This window comes from Panthera onca, chromosome A2 (assembly GCF_046562875.1).
Source record: "Panthera onca isolate mPanOnc1 chromosome A2, mPanOnc1 haplotype 2, whole genome shotgun sequence".
NCBI lineage: Eukaryota > Metazoa > Chordata > Mammalia > Carnivora > Felidae > Panthera > Panthera onca.
This window is the reverse complement of record NC_138340.1, coordinates 93,918,236-93,934,928: the sequence shown is the minus strand read 5'-3', so window position 1 is coordinate 93,934,928 and position 16,693 is coordinate 93,918,236. Positions and strand designations below refer to the sequence as shown.

Genomic DNA, 16,693 nt, shown 5'->3' with positions numbered 1-16,693 from the left:
AACATTATTTCCTCTAATCTCAGAAAGACTAAGCATCAAATCGTTCTCTATCTCTACCCAGCATAGTTTAGAGGAACCCAATAGTCATAGTCTGTAAAATAGTTCCAGGAAGCTTCTCTGTATCTATTATTTCAGAATTCACAGATAGATCTAGATCTAGATCCCAATCACCTCTAACAAAATCCACCACATCTAATAGGGAAACTCTAAAATACAGTGCTCTATTCTTATTAGTATAATACAGATAAACATTTTAATTAATTACTTAATTGTATAGGGAAGTCATAATTACTAGATTTGTGAACATTTGTAGTCTATCTCTTCTTGAAAATTGGCCTACACATAAGAGAAAGGATTCTTTTTTTTTTTTCTTTCTTTTTTTTTTTTTTTTTTGGTCACTTGGGGCTATCATTTGGTCTCCTACATTCAAGTGTAGGTCTAAACAAACACACTTTCTGAAACCAGAAAGGCTATGTGCAGCTACATAATAAAAAGCTACAGAAGCAAGAAAGAGAAAAGGTGGTAAGAAAGGGCATACAGGGAAACTGTCAGAGAAGTTTTGGGAGGCTGGGAGCTCAGAGTGGAGAAGAATTAGAGTTTCTGGGAATAGCTATGGTTTTAGGGAATATTAAGAGGAATGGTGATAGACTAAGAAGGTTTTAAGAAAGCACTCTCTCCCTTTGACATTTTCTGTCAGTGAGAAGACCTACACTACTGGGCACTGAATGTGTATCTAGTCTGGGTCATGTGGAGTACCAGATGACCTGATCCGAATAAAGATTGTATTCGTGTTATATTAGTTTGCCATTTGACTTTGCAGAACAGTTCTTCTTTATGCCTGGTATCTTTTTCTGTTGCTGGACGTTCTTTACTCTTTTGCATTCTTCATTCTCTGTCTGGTTCCTGGTGTACAGCCTTTCCTTGTGCCTGCACTGTGGACCTATAGAGAAGGCGCACAGAGGGAGCTGCAACCCTCTGGGTGCAGAAGCTTCACTTCCTAGAGTGTTGGTTAATGCATTCTGTTTTCAACTCTTATCATTGTAAAGAGATTTAGCAGCAAAGTGTGGCTCTAGAAGATTATTTTATTCTTATACAATATTTATACTTAGACACTTTGCCAGATAATCCCATCTGCTTCTTAATAGGTCTCTCATTTTTAGTTAAAATAATTGTTTCAACTACTTTTCATAAATAGGGCCCAGAATTCTATACCCTATTATGGTGGTAGATAACCCAGATTTCCAATTTTCCTTAAATTTGGGTATAATTTTACTTGTTTCATACTGAACCTAGCATTTAGTTGAAACTTCCAATAGAAAGGAAATTTCACAATTGAGATAAATGTGGAGATGTAGCACCCAGATCTCTTCAAGGAAGAACATGTTGCTTCACCTTCTGAGAGTGATATTAACAAATAGCCTTTGGCTGTAGGCCCCTTCAAGAATTGTCTCAGCTGCAAAAGCCATTTTGCCCAAGGTTGTATCCATCCAGATATGGTCTTCCAATAACTAACAGAGGAAGGGATAAAAGGGATGACCCATTTGACAACATGGCTAACCAATGGGCCATTTCAGCTTCAGCACTTCCCATGGAGTTCACTGAGAACTTCACTGGGAATTCATCACAGCTCAGCTTTTCCTTCTGCCCAGTCCTGCTTCCTTTCCCTCCATCCTACAGGTATTGATCCCAAGATCACTCCGTAACAAACATTCTGCCCCGCAAATGCTATCACAGAACCTGCTTCCTGGAGAAGTCAACCTGTGACAGTGATTCTTAAGGTTCAAAAAACATTCTGCTTATTGAGAAGAGATGTAAAGCCTAATTTTTTCTTCAAAACTAGGAAATCATTGCTAATTTTTAAGTACAAGTAAAGGTTAAAAGGTTACTACTAATGTAGATCTTTGCTTTCAAAATATCTGCTTACTTTTCTTATATGTAACATTTTTTTCCTTTAAAAATTAAGCATTTTAATTCTTTCACCGCTTAAAGATTTTTATGGTATAAGGACATAAGTTTATAAGGAAATTAATTGCGAATAGTTAGATATTTGCTTTCATTTTAGTAGTATTTTCAATGGAGCCCATAACAATTTAGAATTTCTAGTGATTTGGATGGAGCATTAATTGCTGTCTATGAGAAAATCATGAATAGAATTTTAAAATGCTTTAATATGAATAAAATGTCCTTAGAATGTATTCCATTTTAAAATCACTCTTTTTTTATTACAAAGTAATACAACTCAAAATATTATAAATAAAAGAAAAAAAAAACCTTAAATTCTATCATCCAGAGAAGTAACAATTACTTATTTTTGTATATGTTATTTTAGCTTTTGGAATAGACATTAATATTAGATGATCTTTTTGTATGTGTGTATGCTAATTTCAGTTTTAAGATACTTAATAAAATATATCTTTTCTGAAGCTCTGTTTTTAGCACTTTGCTAGCAAAGTCCTTAAAAAGTAATGAAAAGTTATAACATTTCTTTGGCAATATTTTATAATATAGAATTTTGACTAACACTGGGTGTCACTCCAATGAATTCAAACTAGTGATATTTATTACACTTAAGAAAATTCCCTGGGGCGCCTGGGTGGCTCAGTCGGTCAGGTGTCCGACTTCAGTTCAGGTCATGATCTCACGGTCCGTGAGTACGAGCCCCGCGTTGGGCTCTGTGCTGATGGCTTGGAGCCTGAAGCCTGCTTTGGATTCTGTGACTCCTTCTCTCTCTGCCCCTCCCCTCTCACTGTCTCTCTTTCAAAAATAAATAAACATCAAAAAAAAAAATTAAAAAAAAAAGAAAATTCCCTTAATTGTTGTGTTGGGCTCTGTGCTGAGACTGCTTATGATTCTTTGTCTCCTTTTGTCCCTCTCCCCTGCTTGCACTCAATCTCTCTCTCTCTGTCTCAAACAACAAAATTGTTTTAAGAAGTCGCCAGATGAATTTAACAACGGAATGTAGATGACAAAACAGAGCCAGCAATATTGAAAATAAGTCAATAGAAATTATCTAACCTGAAGAACACAAAAAATGTTGAAATAAAAATAAACAGTAAACACATATCAAAAAGTCTAAGATGCATGTAATTGGGGGTCTCAGAAGAAGATGAGAGAGAGGAAAAATGGGCAGAAACAATATCTAAGGAAAACATGCTGAATATTTTCCAAATTTGGTGAAAGATACAAGTTTACACATTCAAGAAGTACAACAAACCCAATAGTATAAATACAAAGAAAACTGCACCTATCATAAAGAATTGGCTGGCCTTTGTCCCTGGTTCCTAGGAGGTAACCTCTAAATCTTTGGAATTTCTTTGAATGACAGGAATGTCTTTATTATTTATTATGGTCCCCTGGGACCTTACTTGAGTTTATGCTAATGAGATGACTCAGGATGGGGGCTGGCCACACCAGAGAGATTAACTATGTAATTTACTTGTAACCATGTAATTCTGAAAGATGTCAGAGAACCATAGTACATTGCATACAAGGGAGCCCACTGTCAACATATACTTTCAGTTTTCTTTATCTGAAAATATATTTTATTTCACCCTTATTCTTGGAAGATCATTTTCACAAGATGTAGAAATTCTGAGTTGATATGGTTTTGTTCCCCTCTCCCCTCCAGCACTTTAAAGATGATGTTCCACCTGTTTTCTAGTCTGCATTACTTTTATGATGAGAAGTTGCCAATCATTCAGTTCATAATTCCCTTGTATGTAATGTACCATTGTTCTCTGCCATCTTTTAGAATATGTTACTTTTCTAAAATTTAATGATAATATGCCTACTTGTGTGTACTACAACTACAACTGTAATGTTCAGTACCCAGATTTAGGTCAAATTTCACAAGTTAAGGGCACAATCCTCCCCTCACTTTAGAAATTATCTGAAATTCCAGGCTTCCTAGACCACCTGTGCTTTTGACCCCCTAGCTATATATTTAAGGGCTCCCACTACCCTTAAAGTTCTGCAATTCACTAGGATGACTCATGGAACTTAGGAAAGCCCTATATTTATAACTACAGTTCTTTCTACAAGAAATATTAGGGAGGCTCTTCAGGCTAAAGAGAAATAAAAACATGTAAATTTAGGTCTTGGCAGAGGGGGAATGAAGAGCACTGGAAATTATAACATTGTATCATGAGGTTTATAATGTACATAGATGTAGTACATTTGACAACTTTAGCAAAAAGGATGCAAGGGTGAGTAAATGAACTACTTTGTAAGATTTCTACATGTTACATGAATCAATTCAATATTAATCCTAAATATCCTGTGAAAAGTGAAGGACACATATTGTGATCCTTAACCACTACAAAATAATGCAGAGGTAAAATTAGGATCCTGGAATACATAATATTTGTATACTTTCTATATTGCAGCTAAAGATAAAGATAAAGTAAACCTAAAATACACTTTTATTTCTTTTTCTTCTTAAACAATGTCAACAATATTTTCTACTAATTTTTTGGCAAGAGTAAGGATTAGTGATTTTTTTCAACTTTTCTCCTGAACTTTTTCTCTTATTTCCAGAGACAGTATTCAGTTCATCTTTGTCTCTGTGTTCCTGAAAAAATTATGCCTTCTAATTTCCCTTCAATTAGTCACAGTCAAGGAGTGCTTGTTTTCTCTGCAGGGTACTTATTGGTTTCAACTTCATTTCCTGCTCTTTCTCCCTAAGGTCATTGAATCACATTTTGATAAATACATCATTATTAAGGTTTACTAGAGGCAATTGCAATTGTAGATGTTTTAAATTAATGTCTTTCATTATAATGAGTCAGAAGATCAATGAATTGGAAAATTATTCTTTTTGTAGGTATTCAGCATTAGTCAGTCAACATGTCCCTGCTGTGTGTGTGGAGTGCTCTTCTAAATTCTGTGGGGTGTGATGATGGCAGTATTTCCTGGAGAAGCATGCTGTATAAAGGAGAACTGGAATAAACACAAGTGTGACAGAACTGCAACTAAGTGATTGGAAGGTAGGAAGAATGGTGGGTTGGGGGGGAATGACTAGGCTACTACTGGCCTGACTAAACCAGGCAGTCTTCACAGGCAACACTAGAGTTCTGCAAGACTTGGGTTTGACAGATCTTCCTACATGGAGGGAATATTATGGATATGAAGTAGAAATGAGCTAAAAATATTTATTGAGTGCCTATTGTATTATATGCCAGTAACTAGAAAAATATGAAATAAACATAGTATTTTTTATAAACTAGTAGGAAAGATGACACGTTTTCATAGAAAAAAGTCACCATAGGTAGTATAGATGCCAAATACAATAGGAATAGATGCCAAGGAATGTAATGAAAATGAACACCTAGTTGCAGAAGTAAGACTGAATTAAGTAGAAGGGACTTTGAAGTAGGTTAGGGCCTAACGTGACAGAAAATGAGAGATGCTCTATCATACAACTCAGAGATGGAGTGATGGCCAGGGTTGTGCTGCGAACAGATGATCATGATAGGATGGTGATGAATATACTGCTGCTGGTGACGGTGATTTTAATAAAAATAATGCATGTCTTTGAAAACATATCTGCTTAGTTAAAGGTTTTGCTTTGGATATAATGATAAATTAGTTGGATTAGTTAACTTGGCTTTACAGATACTGACTGTTAAATCTAAACTGCATGAATTTTTCATAGCTATTTTAAAATGTATTGTGTATTTTTGAATTTCACTACTGTGCCTTCTTTTTGCCAAATGAAAACTCTTATTTCAAGACCAGTCTCCTAACCTTCTCTAAAGTGTTTGACTAACTGCTGTCTTCTGGTCCTCCTCCTCCTCCTCCTCATCCACTTCCTCCTCCTCCCTCTCCTCTTCCTTCTTCTCCTTCTCCTTTCTCCTTTCTTCTTCTTCCTCTTCCTCCTCCTCCTCTTCCTCCTCCTCCTGCTCTTCCTCTTTCTGCCTTCTCCTTTTTTTTTTCCTATTATTAAGTAGGCTCCATGACCAGTGTTAGACTTGAACTCATGACCCTGAGATCAATAGGTATATACGTACTCTACCAGGCACCCCTGCTTCTTGAATTATATCTTCTGTTTTAGTCTGTTTGGGCTGCTATAACAAAATACCAAAGACTGGGTAATTACTGTGTCCTCACATGTTAGAAGGCACTAAGGATCTCTCTGGAGCCCATTTTATAAAACACTAATCTCATTCATGACGGTTCAATCCTCATGACTTAAGTCTCTCCAAGGCCTAGTGCCATCACCTTTATGGGTTAGGACCTCAACATATGAATTTTGGGGGGACACAAACATTCAGACCATAGCATCCTCCCTTTGGTTCTGTGATATTATACTATCCTAGAGCTTATATAGACTGAGTGCTGTTTCTGTCCTTCCTTCATTGATTCCATTTGCAGTTCATAGACTCCCTAAATTTGGGCATAGTCCTCCATCTTCTCAACTGTATCTTATCAACGTATATTCTCAAAGCAGCAATTTTCTATCAAAATAGAGACCTTTCAACTTAATTATATTTCTAGCTAAATTTTAGATATTCCAGAAAATCCAAAATCAATTCTAATGCAACAAATACTAAATCAAACTTATCCTCCCCACTAATCACCTCCCTTTCCATCTTTCATATTTGTTATTGTCACCCCCATAAGGAGGTATGCTAAAAACATTAGTTTTCTTCTCTTTCCATTTCAAATCATTGTGACCGGTCAGCAAGTTTTGTCTTTCTGTATTTGAAATATATTAGGCTCTCATTATCCTAACACTTTTATTATACTCTATTCAATAATAGAAAGGAATATACAAAACATACATATGTTGGAAACCATAGTCATAATGACTAATCAATCCACCATTCATTGAAGCTCTTTATACATTCTTCTAGATCTTTTTTTTTTAAATGTCTATTTATTTTTGAGAGAGAGCAAGCAAGTGCACATGGGAGGGGCAGAGAGAGAGAGAGATAGAGACAGAGGATCAGAATCGGGCTCTGTGATGACAGTAGAGAGCCTGAGGCAGAGCTCAAACTCCCAAACTGTGAGGTCATGACCTGAGCCAAAGTTGGACTCTTAACTGACTGAGCCATTCAGGTGCCCCCACTCTTTCTAGATCTCATTCCCTTGTATACCCAAACTTAACCATTCTCTTGAATTTCATGTTAATCATGTTCTTACTATTAAAATTATTTTATAATATACATGTATTTGTAAAGAAAATATGGTTTCATTTTGTTTATCTTTGAAATTTATAAAAATGGTATTTTCTGAAAATTATTTTTTCATCTATAATGAGTATAGCTGGAGTCTATTCATTTTCACTACACAGTAACATCCTAGTGTGAGAACATATCATAGTTAATTTATCCTTTCTCCTGTTAATGGTCATTTTGACTGTTTCTAAGTTTTTTTGCTTTTATGAACAGTGTTGCTAAGAATATTCCATTCTAGTGTATGTCTCTTGGTACCCACATGCAAGAATTTCTTCAAGATATATTCCTGAAGGGGTGCCTAGGTGGCTCAGTCAGTTGAGCATCCAACTTCAGCCCAGGTCATAATCTTACAGTTTGTGGGTTTAAGCCCCATATTGGGCTCTGTGCTGACAGCTCAGAGCCTAGAGCCTGCTTTGGATTCTGTGTCTCTGTCTCTCTCTGACCTTCCCTGCATGTGCTTTGCCTTTCTCTGTCTCTCAAAAATAAATAAATATTAAAAAATTAAATACACACACACATACACTCACTCACTCCTGGAGTGAAAAGACATCTTGCACGTTATGTGCTTGTTCAAATTACAAGATAGTGCCAACTTGTGTTCTAGACTAATCAAATCAATTCATGCTTTCTTAGCTGTGTGACAGTGCCTGTTGCTTCATGTGATGGTTAATTATATGAGTAAATTTGACTGGGACACTGGGTACCCAGATATTTGGTTACATGGAATTTCTGTGTGAATCTATTAGAGTGTTCTTGGATGAGATGAGCTTTTGAATTGGTAAACTGAGCAAAGAAGGTTGGTTGCCTTCTTCCATGTGGGTGGGCATCATCCAATCTCTTGGGGGTCTAAATAGAACAAAAAGGCAGAGGGAGAGAGAATTGCCTGACTTATTGAGGTGGGATATTGGTTTTTTTTCTTTCCCTTGGATTGGGACTTAGTCCTGTTGACTCTCCTGGTTCTCAGGTCTTTGGACTTGGACTGAAACTACACCATCAGATTTCCTGGATCATCAGCTTATAGAAGGCAGATCATGAGATGTCTGAGCCTCCATAATCACATGAGCTAATTCCTTGTAATAAATCTCTTTAAATATATAAAGTCATATGTATATTTTTTCTATGTTTCTCTGGAGGACCCTGACTAATATACTTTACATGCTTACCAATACTTGGATATTGCTAGACTTCTTTATTTTTGCAGCCTGAAAGGTATTAGTTCATATCTGATTGTGGTCTTAATTTACACTTTCTGCTTGTAGTAAGGTTATGAATATGTTTATGTATTCATTCATTATGCTTTATTTATAAAATGGCTCTTTAAGCCTTTTGCTGAGTTTTCTATTATGGTATCTGTGCTTTTCTTGTTGATTCCATGGAAAACTCTTGGATCCTAATTGTAATCTGTTTGTGGTTTTGTGTACTGTAATTATTGTCTCCCAGATTACAGTTATTTTTTATTTTTACTTATGATGTCTTGTGATTAACAGAACACTAATTTAAATGTAGTTAAATATAGTAATTTTTATGGTTGGCACTACTTGTATTTTGTGTAAGAAATTCTTACCAAACTCAAGATCAGAAAGATAGTCTGCTGAATTTCTTCTTAAAGTTGTAATGCTTTGTTTTCACATTTAAATTCTTAATTTACCTGTGATTGATTTTTGTGATAGTATGAGGTAGAAATCCACTTTTATTTTCTCCAAATGGATAACCAATTGTCCTAGCCTTATTTATTGAAGAAACCACTGTTTTCCTACAGATCTACTATATTGATTTTATCACATACACAGTCTCCATAAATGTGTGGGTCTGTCTCCAGGCTCTTTAACCTATTCCATTGTCGATTTATCTATTTCTGAGGCAATAGCACCCTATTTAATTACCTGTGAGTCCCTCTTTTTTTTTTCAATGTTTTTTTATTTATTTTTGACAGAGAGAGAGAGAGAGAGACAGAGCATGAGCGAGGGAGGCGCAGAGAGAGAGGGAGAAACAGAATCTGAAGAGACAGAATCAGGCTCCAGGCTCTGAGCTGTCAGCACAGAGCCCGACGCGGGGATTGAACTCACAAACTGCGAGATCATGACCTGAGTCGAAGTCAGACGCTCAACCGACTGAACCACCCAGGCACCCCACATCTTCCCTCTTCTAATCGACAAATTCAGACCATATATATTTATTGTGATTATTGATTTAGTTCTTCCATTTTAAATGTACTTTCTACTTGTCATTTTTTCTATGCTTTCTTTCACCTCTATTCTTGCTTTCTTGAGTTCCTATTTGTTAACCTGTTTTTCTTTCTTTTTAAAAAATATATATTCAACTTTATTTCATTAGAAAAATTCATTTAAGCTACATGGTGGCCATAATGCTATGTCCTGAGCTGGCTTAACCATTCCACTGTCCCCTTCAGACCAATGTATGAACATACACACTATGTTGAAGAAGGGACTTTAACATGTGAAACAATGAGACTTGGACACTGACTACTCCCTCATCCCCCTCCCTATAGCCAACCCACCCACTGCTTCACTGTTATCTGCACATAGACAAGCTCTCATGGAAGAGAGGCTGAACACCAAATAAGATGACCATAAGTTACCCAAGTCCAAAGGAACTCTTGGCAGATGTTGAGGAAACGATGATGAAAATGACACCATCTCCCAAAAGCTGAATGTGAAGCACAAACCGCCGTCTAAGAGATGTCAGAGCCATGTTGCCAAGGGCAGCAAATCTTACAGCAGAACCCAGGGAGAAGAGTGACATCACTCCATCCCACAGTTATAGGCAACACACTCACACCTATGTATTAAACAGGCTCTTTATCCCGGACAAGGAGCATCCAGAGAGAGAGGCCCTTCAAGGACCCATTAATAATTCTGATAACACTGATACTCTCATCTTGCCTTTCCAGCCATTTGACACCTGGATGGATATGCTTAGGTCAGTGTTACAAGGTTATAGCTGGTGGAGGGAGGTCTTATCCACACCCCACACCTCTGGAAGGCGCTTGGGGCTGTGTGCTAGCTAGTTGACCTCTGGTGGTCCAGGAGCTCCCAGGAAATAGGTTCTCCAGTAAGCCCCCAGGGACTCCCTCAGTCTAATAAAGATGGAGAGCAGAGTCAGCACCACACCTAGGAGGTAGAGGTTCAACAATAGGCTTCATGGCTGAGGTGATACTACTCCTTTGTAGACTAGCAGAGCTGTCTTCTGCTTCTGGAACTTCTCTGGATTCTCCAGGAGGAAGGGCCTGCAGTGGCCTGCTCACTGTAACAGTGGGTCATGTTAGAGTTGGGAGAAAAGTCAGTCAACCCTAGATGATTCAAAGGACAAAAATGTAGCCTACAGCAAAGCACAGAGGAAGACTGCCTATACTGCTCACAAATCAATCTTTTTTCATATTCAGTTTTTACTTTCCACCTGTTCAAAAGCTTTGTTCTTTATTTCTGTCATTTAGAAACTACCAAAGAAATTTTACATACATATTTAACAACTTTACAAAGTGTAATTCAATATCTATATCTTACCTTTCACCATACATATTTATTGACAAATTCCAAATTTACTATGTCTCACTTTTCTGATCCTCCTTTTTTTTTCTCCTCTGCTTTCTTTTCCTTACCCTTTGATTCTTCTTTCTCTTCTATTCCCTTCTTCTTTCCTTGGAGATTTCACTTTCTTGATTACTCAACAATAATTTAAAAAGTACATTTATCATCATTTAGGCAGTTTCTATTTATAATGTAGCAGTGGACCCTGGAGAGAAATCAGTCACATTGTAGATATGTTTTTTCATTGACTTGAGGGTAGAACCAAGAGCAGAATTTCTGGATCATTTTCAGGTTAAAGAAATTATGCCACTTTTCTTCTATGGTGCTTATACTTACTAGCTGACACTCTTCTCAAAAGTATATGAAAATATTCATTTGCTCAAACATTTGCTAACATTGTATAATATCAAATGCTTCAATTTTTGTTAAACTTTAATGAGAGAAAACAATGCATTATCTCCTTGAATGTGAGCATCTTTTCTCATATATGCTGGATTTGGGGTATTACTCTTCTGTGAATTGATGGTTTATATCCTTAGTATATAGGAGTGGAATGCCCAAGGCCCAGTCAAATTGGACAACAGCTTTGGTGGGTGAAGAATTCTTTGGGAGAGTGCAGGGTTTAAACTTCAGATAGAATGCTGAATGTTGGATTAGGTAACTTTTAATGTCTCTGCTAACTTTAAGAGGCCATGGTTAATAGTGGACTGAAATGCCTGGAAACCTAGAGCTGAAGAAAATCTGGTATGAGATGGATTTGTGTGTGTTCTACCTAATCAGAGTAAATGACTCACTTTGCAGTTCTGTTTTGTACAGGAGCTAGTCCTAGAGATGGAAGGGACATGGAAGGGTATTGCCAGGGCAAGACTAATAATGATGGCTGCACTCATATAATGAGGAAGGCAGAGTGCAGCTTTTTGTATAATGGTAGAGTTGGGAGAAGTGAGCTTTAGGGAAGACAACTGCTGGGAAATTGGCTGTTGAGTTTGGCCCATAATCTTAACCATCCCAGCTCAAGAACCAGTGAGGAAAGGGTGACCTGCTTAAGGGTAAGTTGGGTTAAGACAACTAGCTTTGGGTTGGTTTCCCTTACAGCTCCATGTGATGATTGCTTTTGGGATTTGGGGATAGAAGTCAGACTTAAACATATAGTCCAAACGATGTGTCAAGGCTGAGATTGATGCACAATATACAGATATTTAAGGGACTTGCCCAAAGTCTTCATTCTGCCAAAGACTAAAGAAAACTATCTTCTCAAAATTAAACACTGTGTATTTAGGTAGAGGGGAAGATACGTTGCAATGTGTATGTGTTACTATTAATAATTTAAATGGTGCTTCGCTAGAGGTTAGAACTCATCAAGGAGGTTCATTTCAATAGGGTCCATAGCCTTATGAAAGTTTTTCTCTGGATAGGAGAATAGGGTGAGAAGGCTGGGTGGGTGCAGGGAGGAGACAGCTGGAATATATAGTGGACTGACTGCTGTGATGGATTTTCTCAAAGGCAGAAAGGTAGAAGGGAGGGGGGAGGGCGAGGAAGACCTGAGCAACTGTAATTTCAAAATTGGGAGGAGGGTATGACAGGAGCACCAACAGAGGGCAGGGAGTGGCGGGTCCAGTGGGTGCCCAGTGTGGGAAGGTGGGCAAGATGAGAGCTGGGTCTCGGCAGCGTGACCACCCACTCTCTGCCCCCTCACTCTTTCCCTAGAAAAGGAGCGTGGTTTCGGGCTGCGCGCTGACTAGGGCGCCACTCGCGAGGCCGCAACAGAGCCCGCAGCGCCGCCATCGGCGAGCCAGAGCCTTCCAGCCCCGGAGCATCGAACTGCGGACACACTTCAGCTGGGCGAGTTTGAGGTGCTCGCGGCGCGCGTAGAGGATCGCGTGGAGGGCAGCTTCCCGCCTTTCGCCTGCCACTGGGGTGGGACCTGGTTGGGCAGGGGGTGGGAGCCGGGAGGGCCGGGGGTCGTCTGGAGCCTTCTGAGTCCTCTTGTCCCTACCTGGCAGGAGCCGCCTGCAACCTTCGAGTGAGCTCGGCGCGCACAGAACACCGCGCTGGACGCGCGCCTCGGCGCAGACAAGAGGTACTCCATTTCCGCTCGGGCTCCCTCTTCCGAGCGAGTCCAGATGACCCTACCTGGAGGAGGGCACTGGTCGGGAGTGTAACCTGAAATTCTCGTGAAGAAAATTCTCAGGCCCCAGCCAGTCATTTCCTTTTAGAACTTCTATCATACATTTGACACTGCCAGCTCAGTTTGGGAATCTGCAAAGATTTTGACGATGTGAAAAGACCTGAATAAGCAAAGTTTTTTGTTTTGTTTTTTTCTTTTGTCTCTTTACCCTAAATTATTTTGGAGGAGATGTCAGACGGTGGTATATGGGTAAGGAGGTGGTGAGTCTTCTGGATTTGTCCCCCCTCTCCACTCCTCGGCCATGGCTGTCAAGGTTGTGTCAGGGACTTTTCCAATGCCAGCTCTGTAGCAGTTCAAAGCCAATTTAGTCCTTGATGTCCACTCATGTAGCCAGTTTACTGAGTGATGATTTGGCAGGGAAACTTGGGCAAAGACCATTAGAAAATGGCAAGATTTTGCTGAATGTCATTGGCCCTACACTATGTCATATTAGCTCATATCACCTTTATTGTCTTCCTGCTCCTAAAGGTATGTCTGTTTAATCTTCTGCAAACAGATCCTGAACAACCTGAGAGTATCCAGGGACCCACCAGACATCAGTGCGTAACAAATATTTTTCAATGAATAGAAATGGAAGAAGTGTCAGTAACTTTGAAACTTTAAATGGTGCTCGAACATCCAACACCACTTGGGTTAATAGATTGGTTACATTTAAAATTTAGGGGAAAAAACACCTTTTTCTCATGGTTACACATGGAATAGCCTGTGCTGATTCACTTAGTTGGAATGTGTTGTGGTAGGAGTCTTAGATACGGACACAGGAGACCTGAGAATGTGCATAGTCATATCAGTTGAGAATTTTTCTAATTTGTAAAGGTTGGAGCATATGTTTTTAAAGATTTCTTTCAGGGGTGTCTGGGTGGCTTACTCAGTTAAGCATCCAGCTTCAACTCAGGTCATGATCTCACGGCTCGTGAGTTCGAGCCCCACATCGGGCTCTGTGCTGACAGCTCTGAGCCTGGAGCCTACTTAAGATTCTGTGTCTCCCTCTCTCTCTGCCTCTCCCCTGCTTGTGCTGTGTCTCTCTTTCTAAAATAAATAAACGTTAAAAAAATTTAAAACAAAGATTTCTTTCAGCTCTAAAAGTCTGTGATGAAATGAATCCATCACGTCTTCAAAAACAAGTATTGCATTTCAGTGGCTGCTGAAGACTTTATCAGAACATTGGTAAACAGATTGTAACTGTATCTTTTCAAAACAAGGTTTGAGAGTCAGCAACTTAGAGGAAAATCAACAAATACATAGTAGACAAATTTGGCTTGATCAAAAACACATATGTCTTTGTAAAATTTTAGGTTTAAATAGATCATTGAATAATTGAATAATTGAGTAATTGTCTTTTTAACTTAAAAATATATTCCCTCATTTTTTTTTCTCTATAGAATATGGGTTTTGCCACAAGAGGACGGTTCTACCTACCACTGGGCTGCATGATGCTGATCAATCTGATTAATGCTGACTTTGAATTTCAAAAGGGGGTGCTTGCCAGTATCAGCCCAGGCATCACAGAAGATATTGATTTCCAATGCTGGAATTCTTGCTCTTTGACATTGATAGATCTCAAGGAACTCAAGATACAGCACAATGTGGACGCTTTCTGGAATTTCATGTTGTTTTTGCAAAAATCCCAGCAGCCTAGACATTATAATGTCTTCTTAAGCATAGCTCAGGATTTTTGGGACATGTATATAGACTGCTTGCTCTCACGATCTCATGGAATGGGCAGAAGACAGGTGATGCCTCCCAAGTATAATTTTCCGCAGAACAGGAGGTAATTTAAATGTATACTTAAGAGAATAGAAGTTTAGTTTTCTTTATTTTTTTGAGTTTTTATTTTGAGAGAGAGAGAGAGAGAAAGAGACAGAGGGAGAGAGAGAATCCTAAGCAGGCTCCATGCTGTCAGCACAGAGCCCCACATGGGGCTCTCATATCATGACCTGAGCCGAAGTTGGACACTTAACCGACTGAGCCATCCAGGTGCCCCCAGCAGTTCAGCCTTCTTAAAAATTCAACATTTAATCATTTTTGCCAATAAGCTAGCAAATTTGCCTTATTTTTTCCTAATGATTGACTTTGATTTTCATTTTTACTGATTTTATATTATTTAGAAACCGCAGGAGCTCTGATGTACAGACACATGATCTAAATGATCTTGAGATATAATACATTTGGTAGATCATTAAAATTATTACCTTATTTTTTCCCACAAATAGTTCATGAGAAATCTGTTTAACATCATAGTTATTCATATTGCATTTATTGAAGAAATTTTAAAGATAGGACATATAATTAGGCTTTTTAAATTAAGTTTTTCAATAGGGTTATTTAAAAGGATGAAATCTTAAAAGTCATTTTATAGTGAGTATTAACAATTTCTCCTCTCTAATATTATAGGACTGGATTTTACAAAACATGAGTTTTACATAGAAGATAGAGAACATGGAAAATACTTCAAGCAAAGTGACATCAACCTGAAGGTTTAATTCTGTCAGTATTTCTGAAGTCAAATATTTCTTATAGTATTTATCAAAATTGTTATTTCTAGTTCTTTAATATTTATGAAAGTTGTATTTTTGTTGATGTGATGTGTAAATGCTTTATGGCTATTGAATTAGCATTTCCATCTTTTCAGGTAATTTGTCAATATTTTTTTTTATTTGGAAGGCATCTCTGTAAAGCATCTTTAAAGAAAACATTTAAAATGCAAATGCAATATATTACTAAATATAATAGTTGAGGGAGTAATGCTGTAACTAATTTTTTAAGGTATCTTATACGTAATATTGACTTTAAATTGTGCCAAAATAAATGCCAGTATTGTCCTAAAAAGTAATATTTGATTTTGATGTCATGTACTGAGTGGCTTCTGAAATGTGCATTTCATCTCCAAGCCATCCTATATATTAAAGTGTTTTTCTATACATTAAGGACTAAAATTTTTATGTTCTCACTTTTATTGGCTTAATTAAAAAAAAAAAAACAGAAAGGTAGTAAGAAACTTCATTTTAGTAAAGTGAAGTTTGGTAGAATTTTGGTTTTTAGGTACTAGCTCAGTTTTTCTTTTTAAATGTATTTCCTACATACATCTCACATCTTATTCCAAAGAGGATGTGAAGCTTTAAAAATATATAACAAACAATAGGATAACATGAAGTGGATGAGGAAATTTCGATGATGGGAAATAAAGACAGGAAACTAATAATATGTAGTTGTATTTTGGATGAATACTTTTAAATGCATGTTATAAAAGCCTATACCTTTGATAAAAAGGTAGCTGTAAGTTTGGTCTGAGTTTTCTACTTCTAAAGGTGAAGGACTCATGAGCATTTTCAAGATTCACACTTAAAAAGTTTTTTTTTAACGTTTATTCATTTTGAGAGGGAGAGAGAGGAGGAGAGAATCCCAAGCAGGCTCCACACTGTTAGCACAGAGTCCTACATGGAGCTTGACTCAGGAACTGAGATCAGGATCTGAGCTGACATCAAAAGTGGGATGCTTAACTGACTGAGCCACGCAGGTGCCCTCACTCTGTTGATAAGAAAAACCAAACAACATGTTTAGGAGAAGCCCAGCCTTTGCTAGGACTAAACACCAATAAAGATCACAGGTTTTCATAATGGCTACCATGGGATACAGCACCGTGTTTTCAAGTATCCTGGCAATGACAGATTCCCTTCAATGCAAGCTGATGTCAGCATACCCAAACTCAATTAAATATAAATAATTTTAAAAGTAGCAAAAATAATACTGAACAAATGGGCAACTGTCCGATGATTTGA

General features: G+C 37.8%; 1 protein-coding gene across 9 annotated transcripts in view; it reads left to right on the top strand.

Annotated features, from left to right (window-relative positions):
• The window catches only part of FAM237B (family with sequence similarity 237 member B), a 166,964-nt gene that overhangs the window by 14,026 nt on the left and 136,245 nt on the right, over positions 1-16,693 (top strand). For 7 of the 9 annotated variants that reach the window (XR_009610371.3, XR_009610366.3, XR_009610368.3 and 4 more), the window contains exons 2-5: positions 4,823-4,985; positions 12,434-12,579; positions 12,730-12,806; positions 15,309-15,401. Coding sequence is in view for 2 of the 9 variants with exons in the window: in XM_078442487.1 (XP_078298613.1) it covers positions 14,300-14,685; positions 15,309-15,330 (408 nt within the window). In the remaining 7 variants the exon portion in view is untranslated. Of the gene's footprint in view, positions 1-4,822; positions 4,986-12,433; positions 12,580-12,652; positions 12,807-14,296; positions 14,690-15,308; positions 15,402-16,693 lie in introns of those variants that run through there. The other 2 variants (XM_060633869.2, XM_078442487.1) reach the window with 2 other exon arrangements.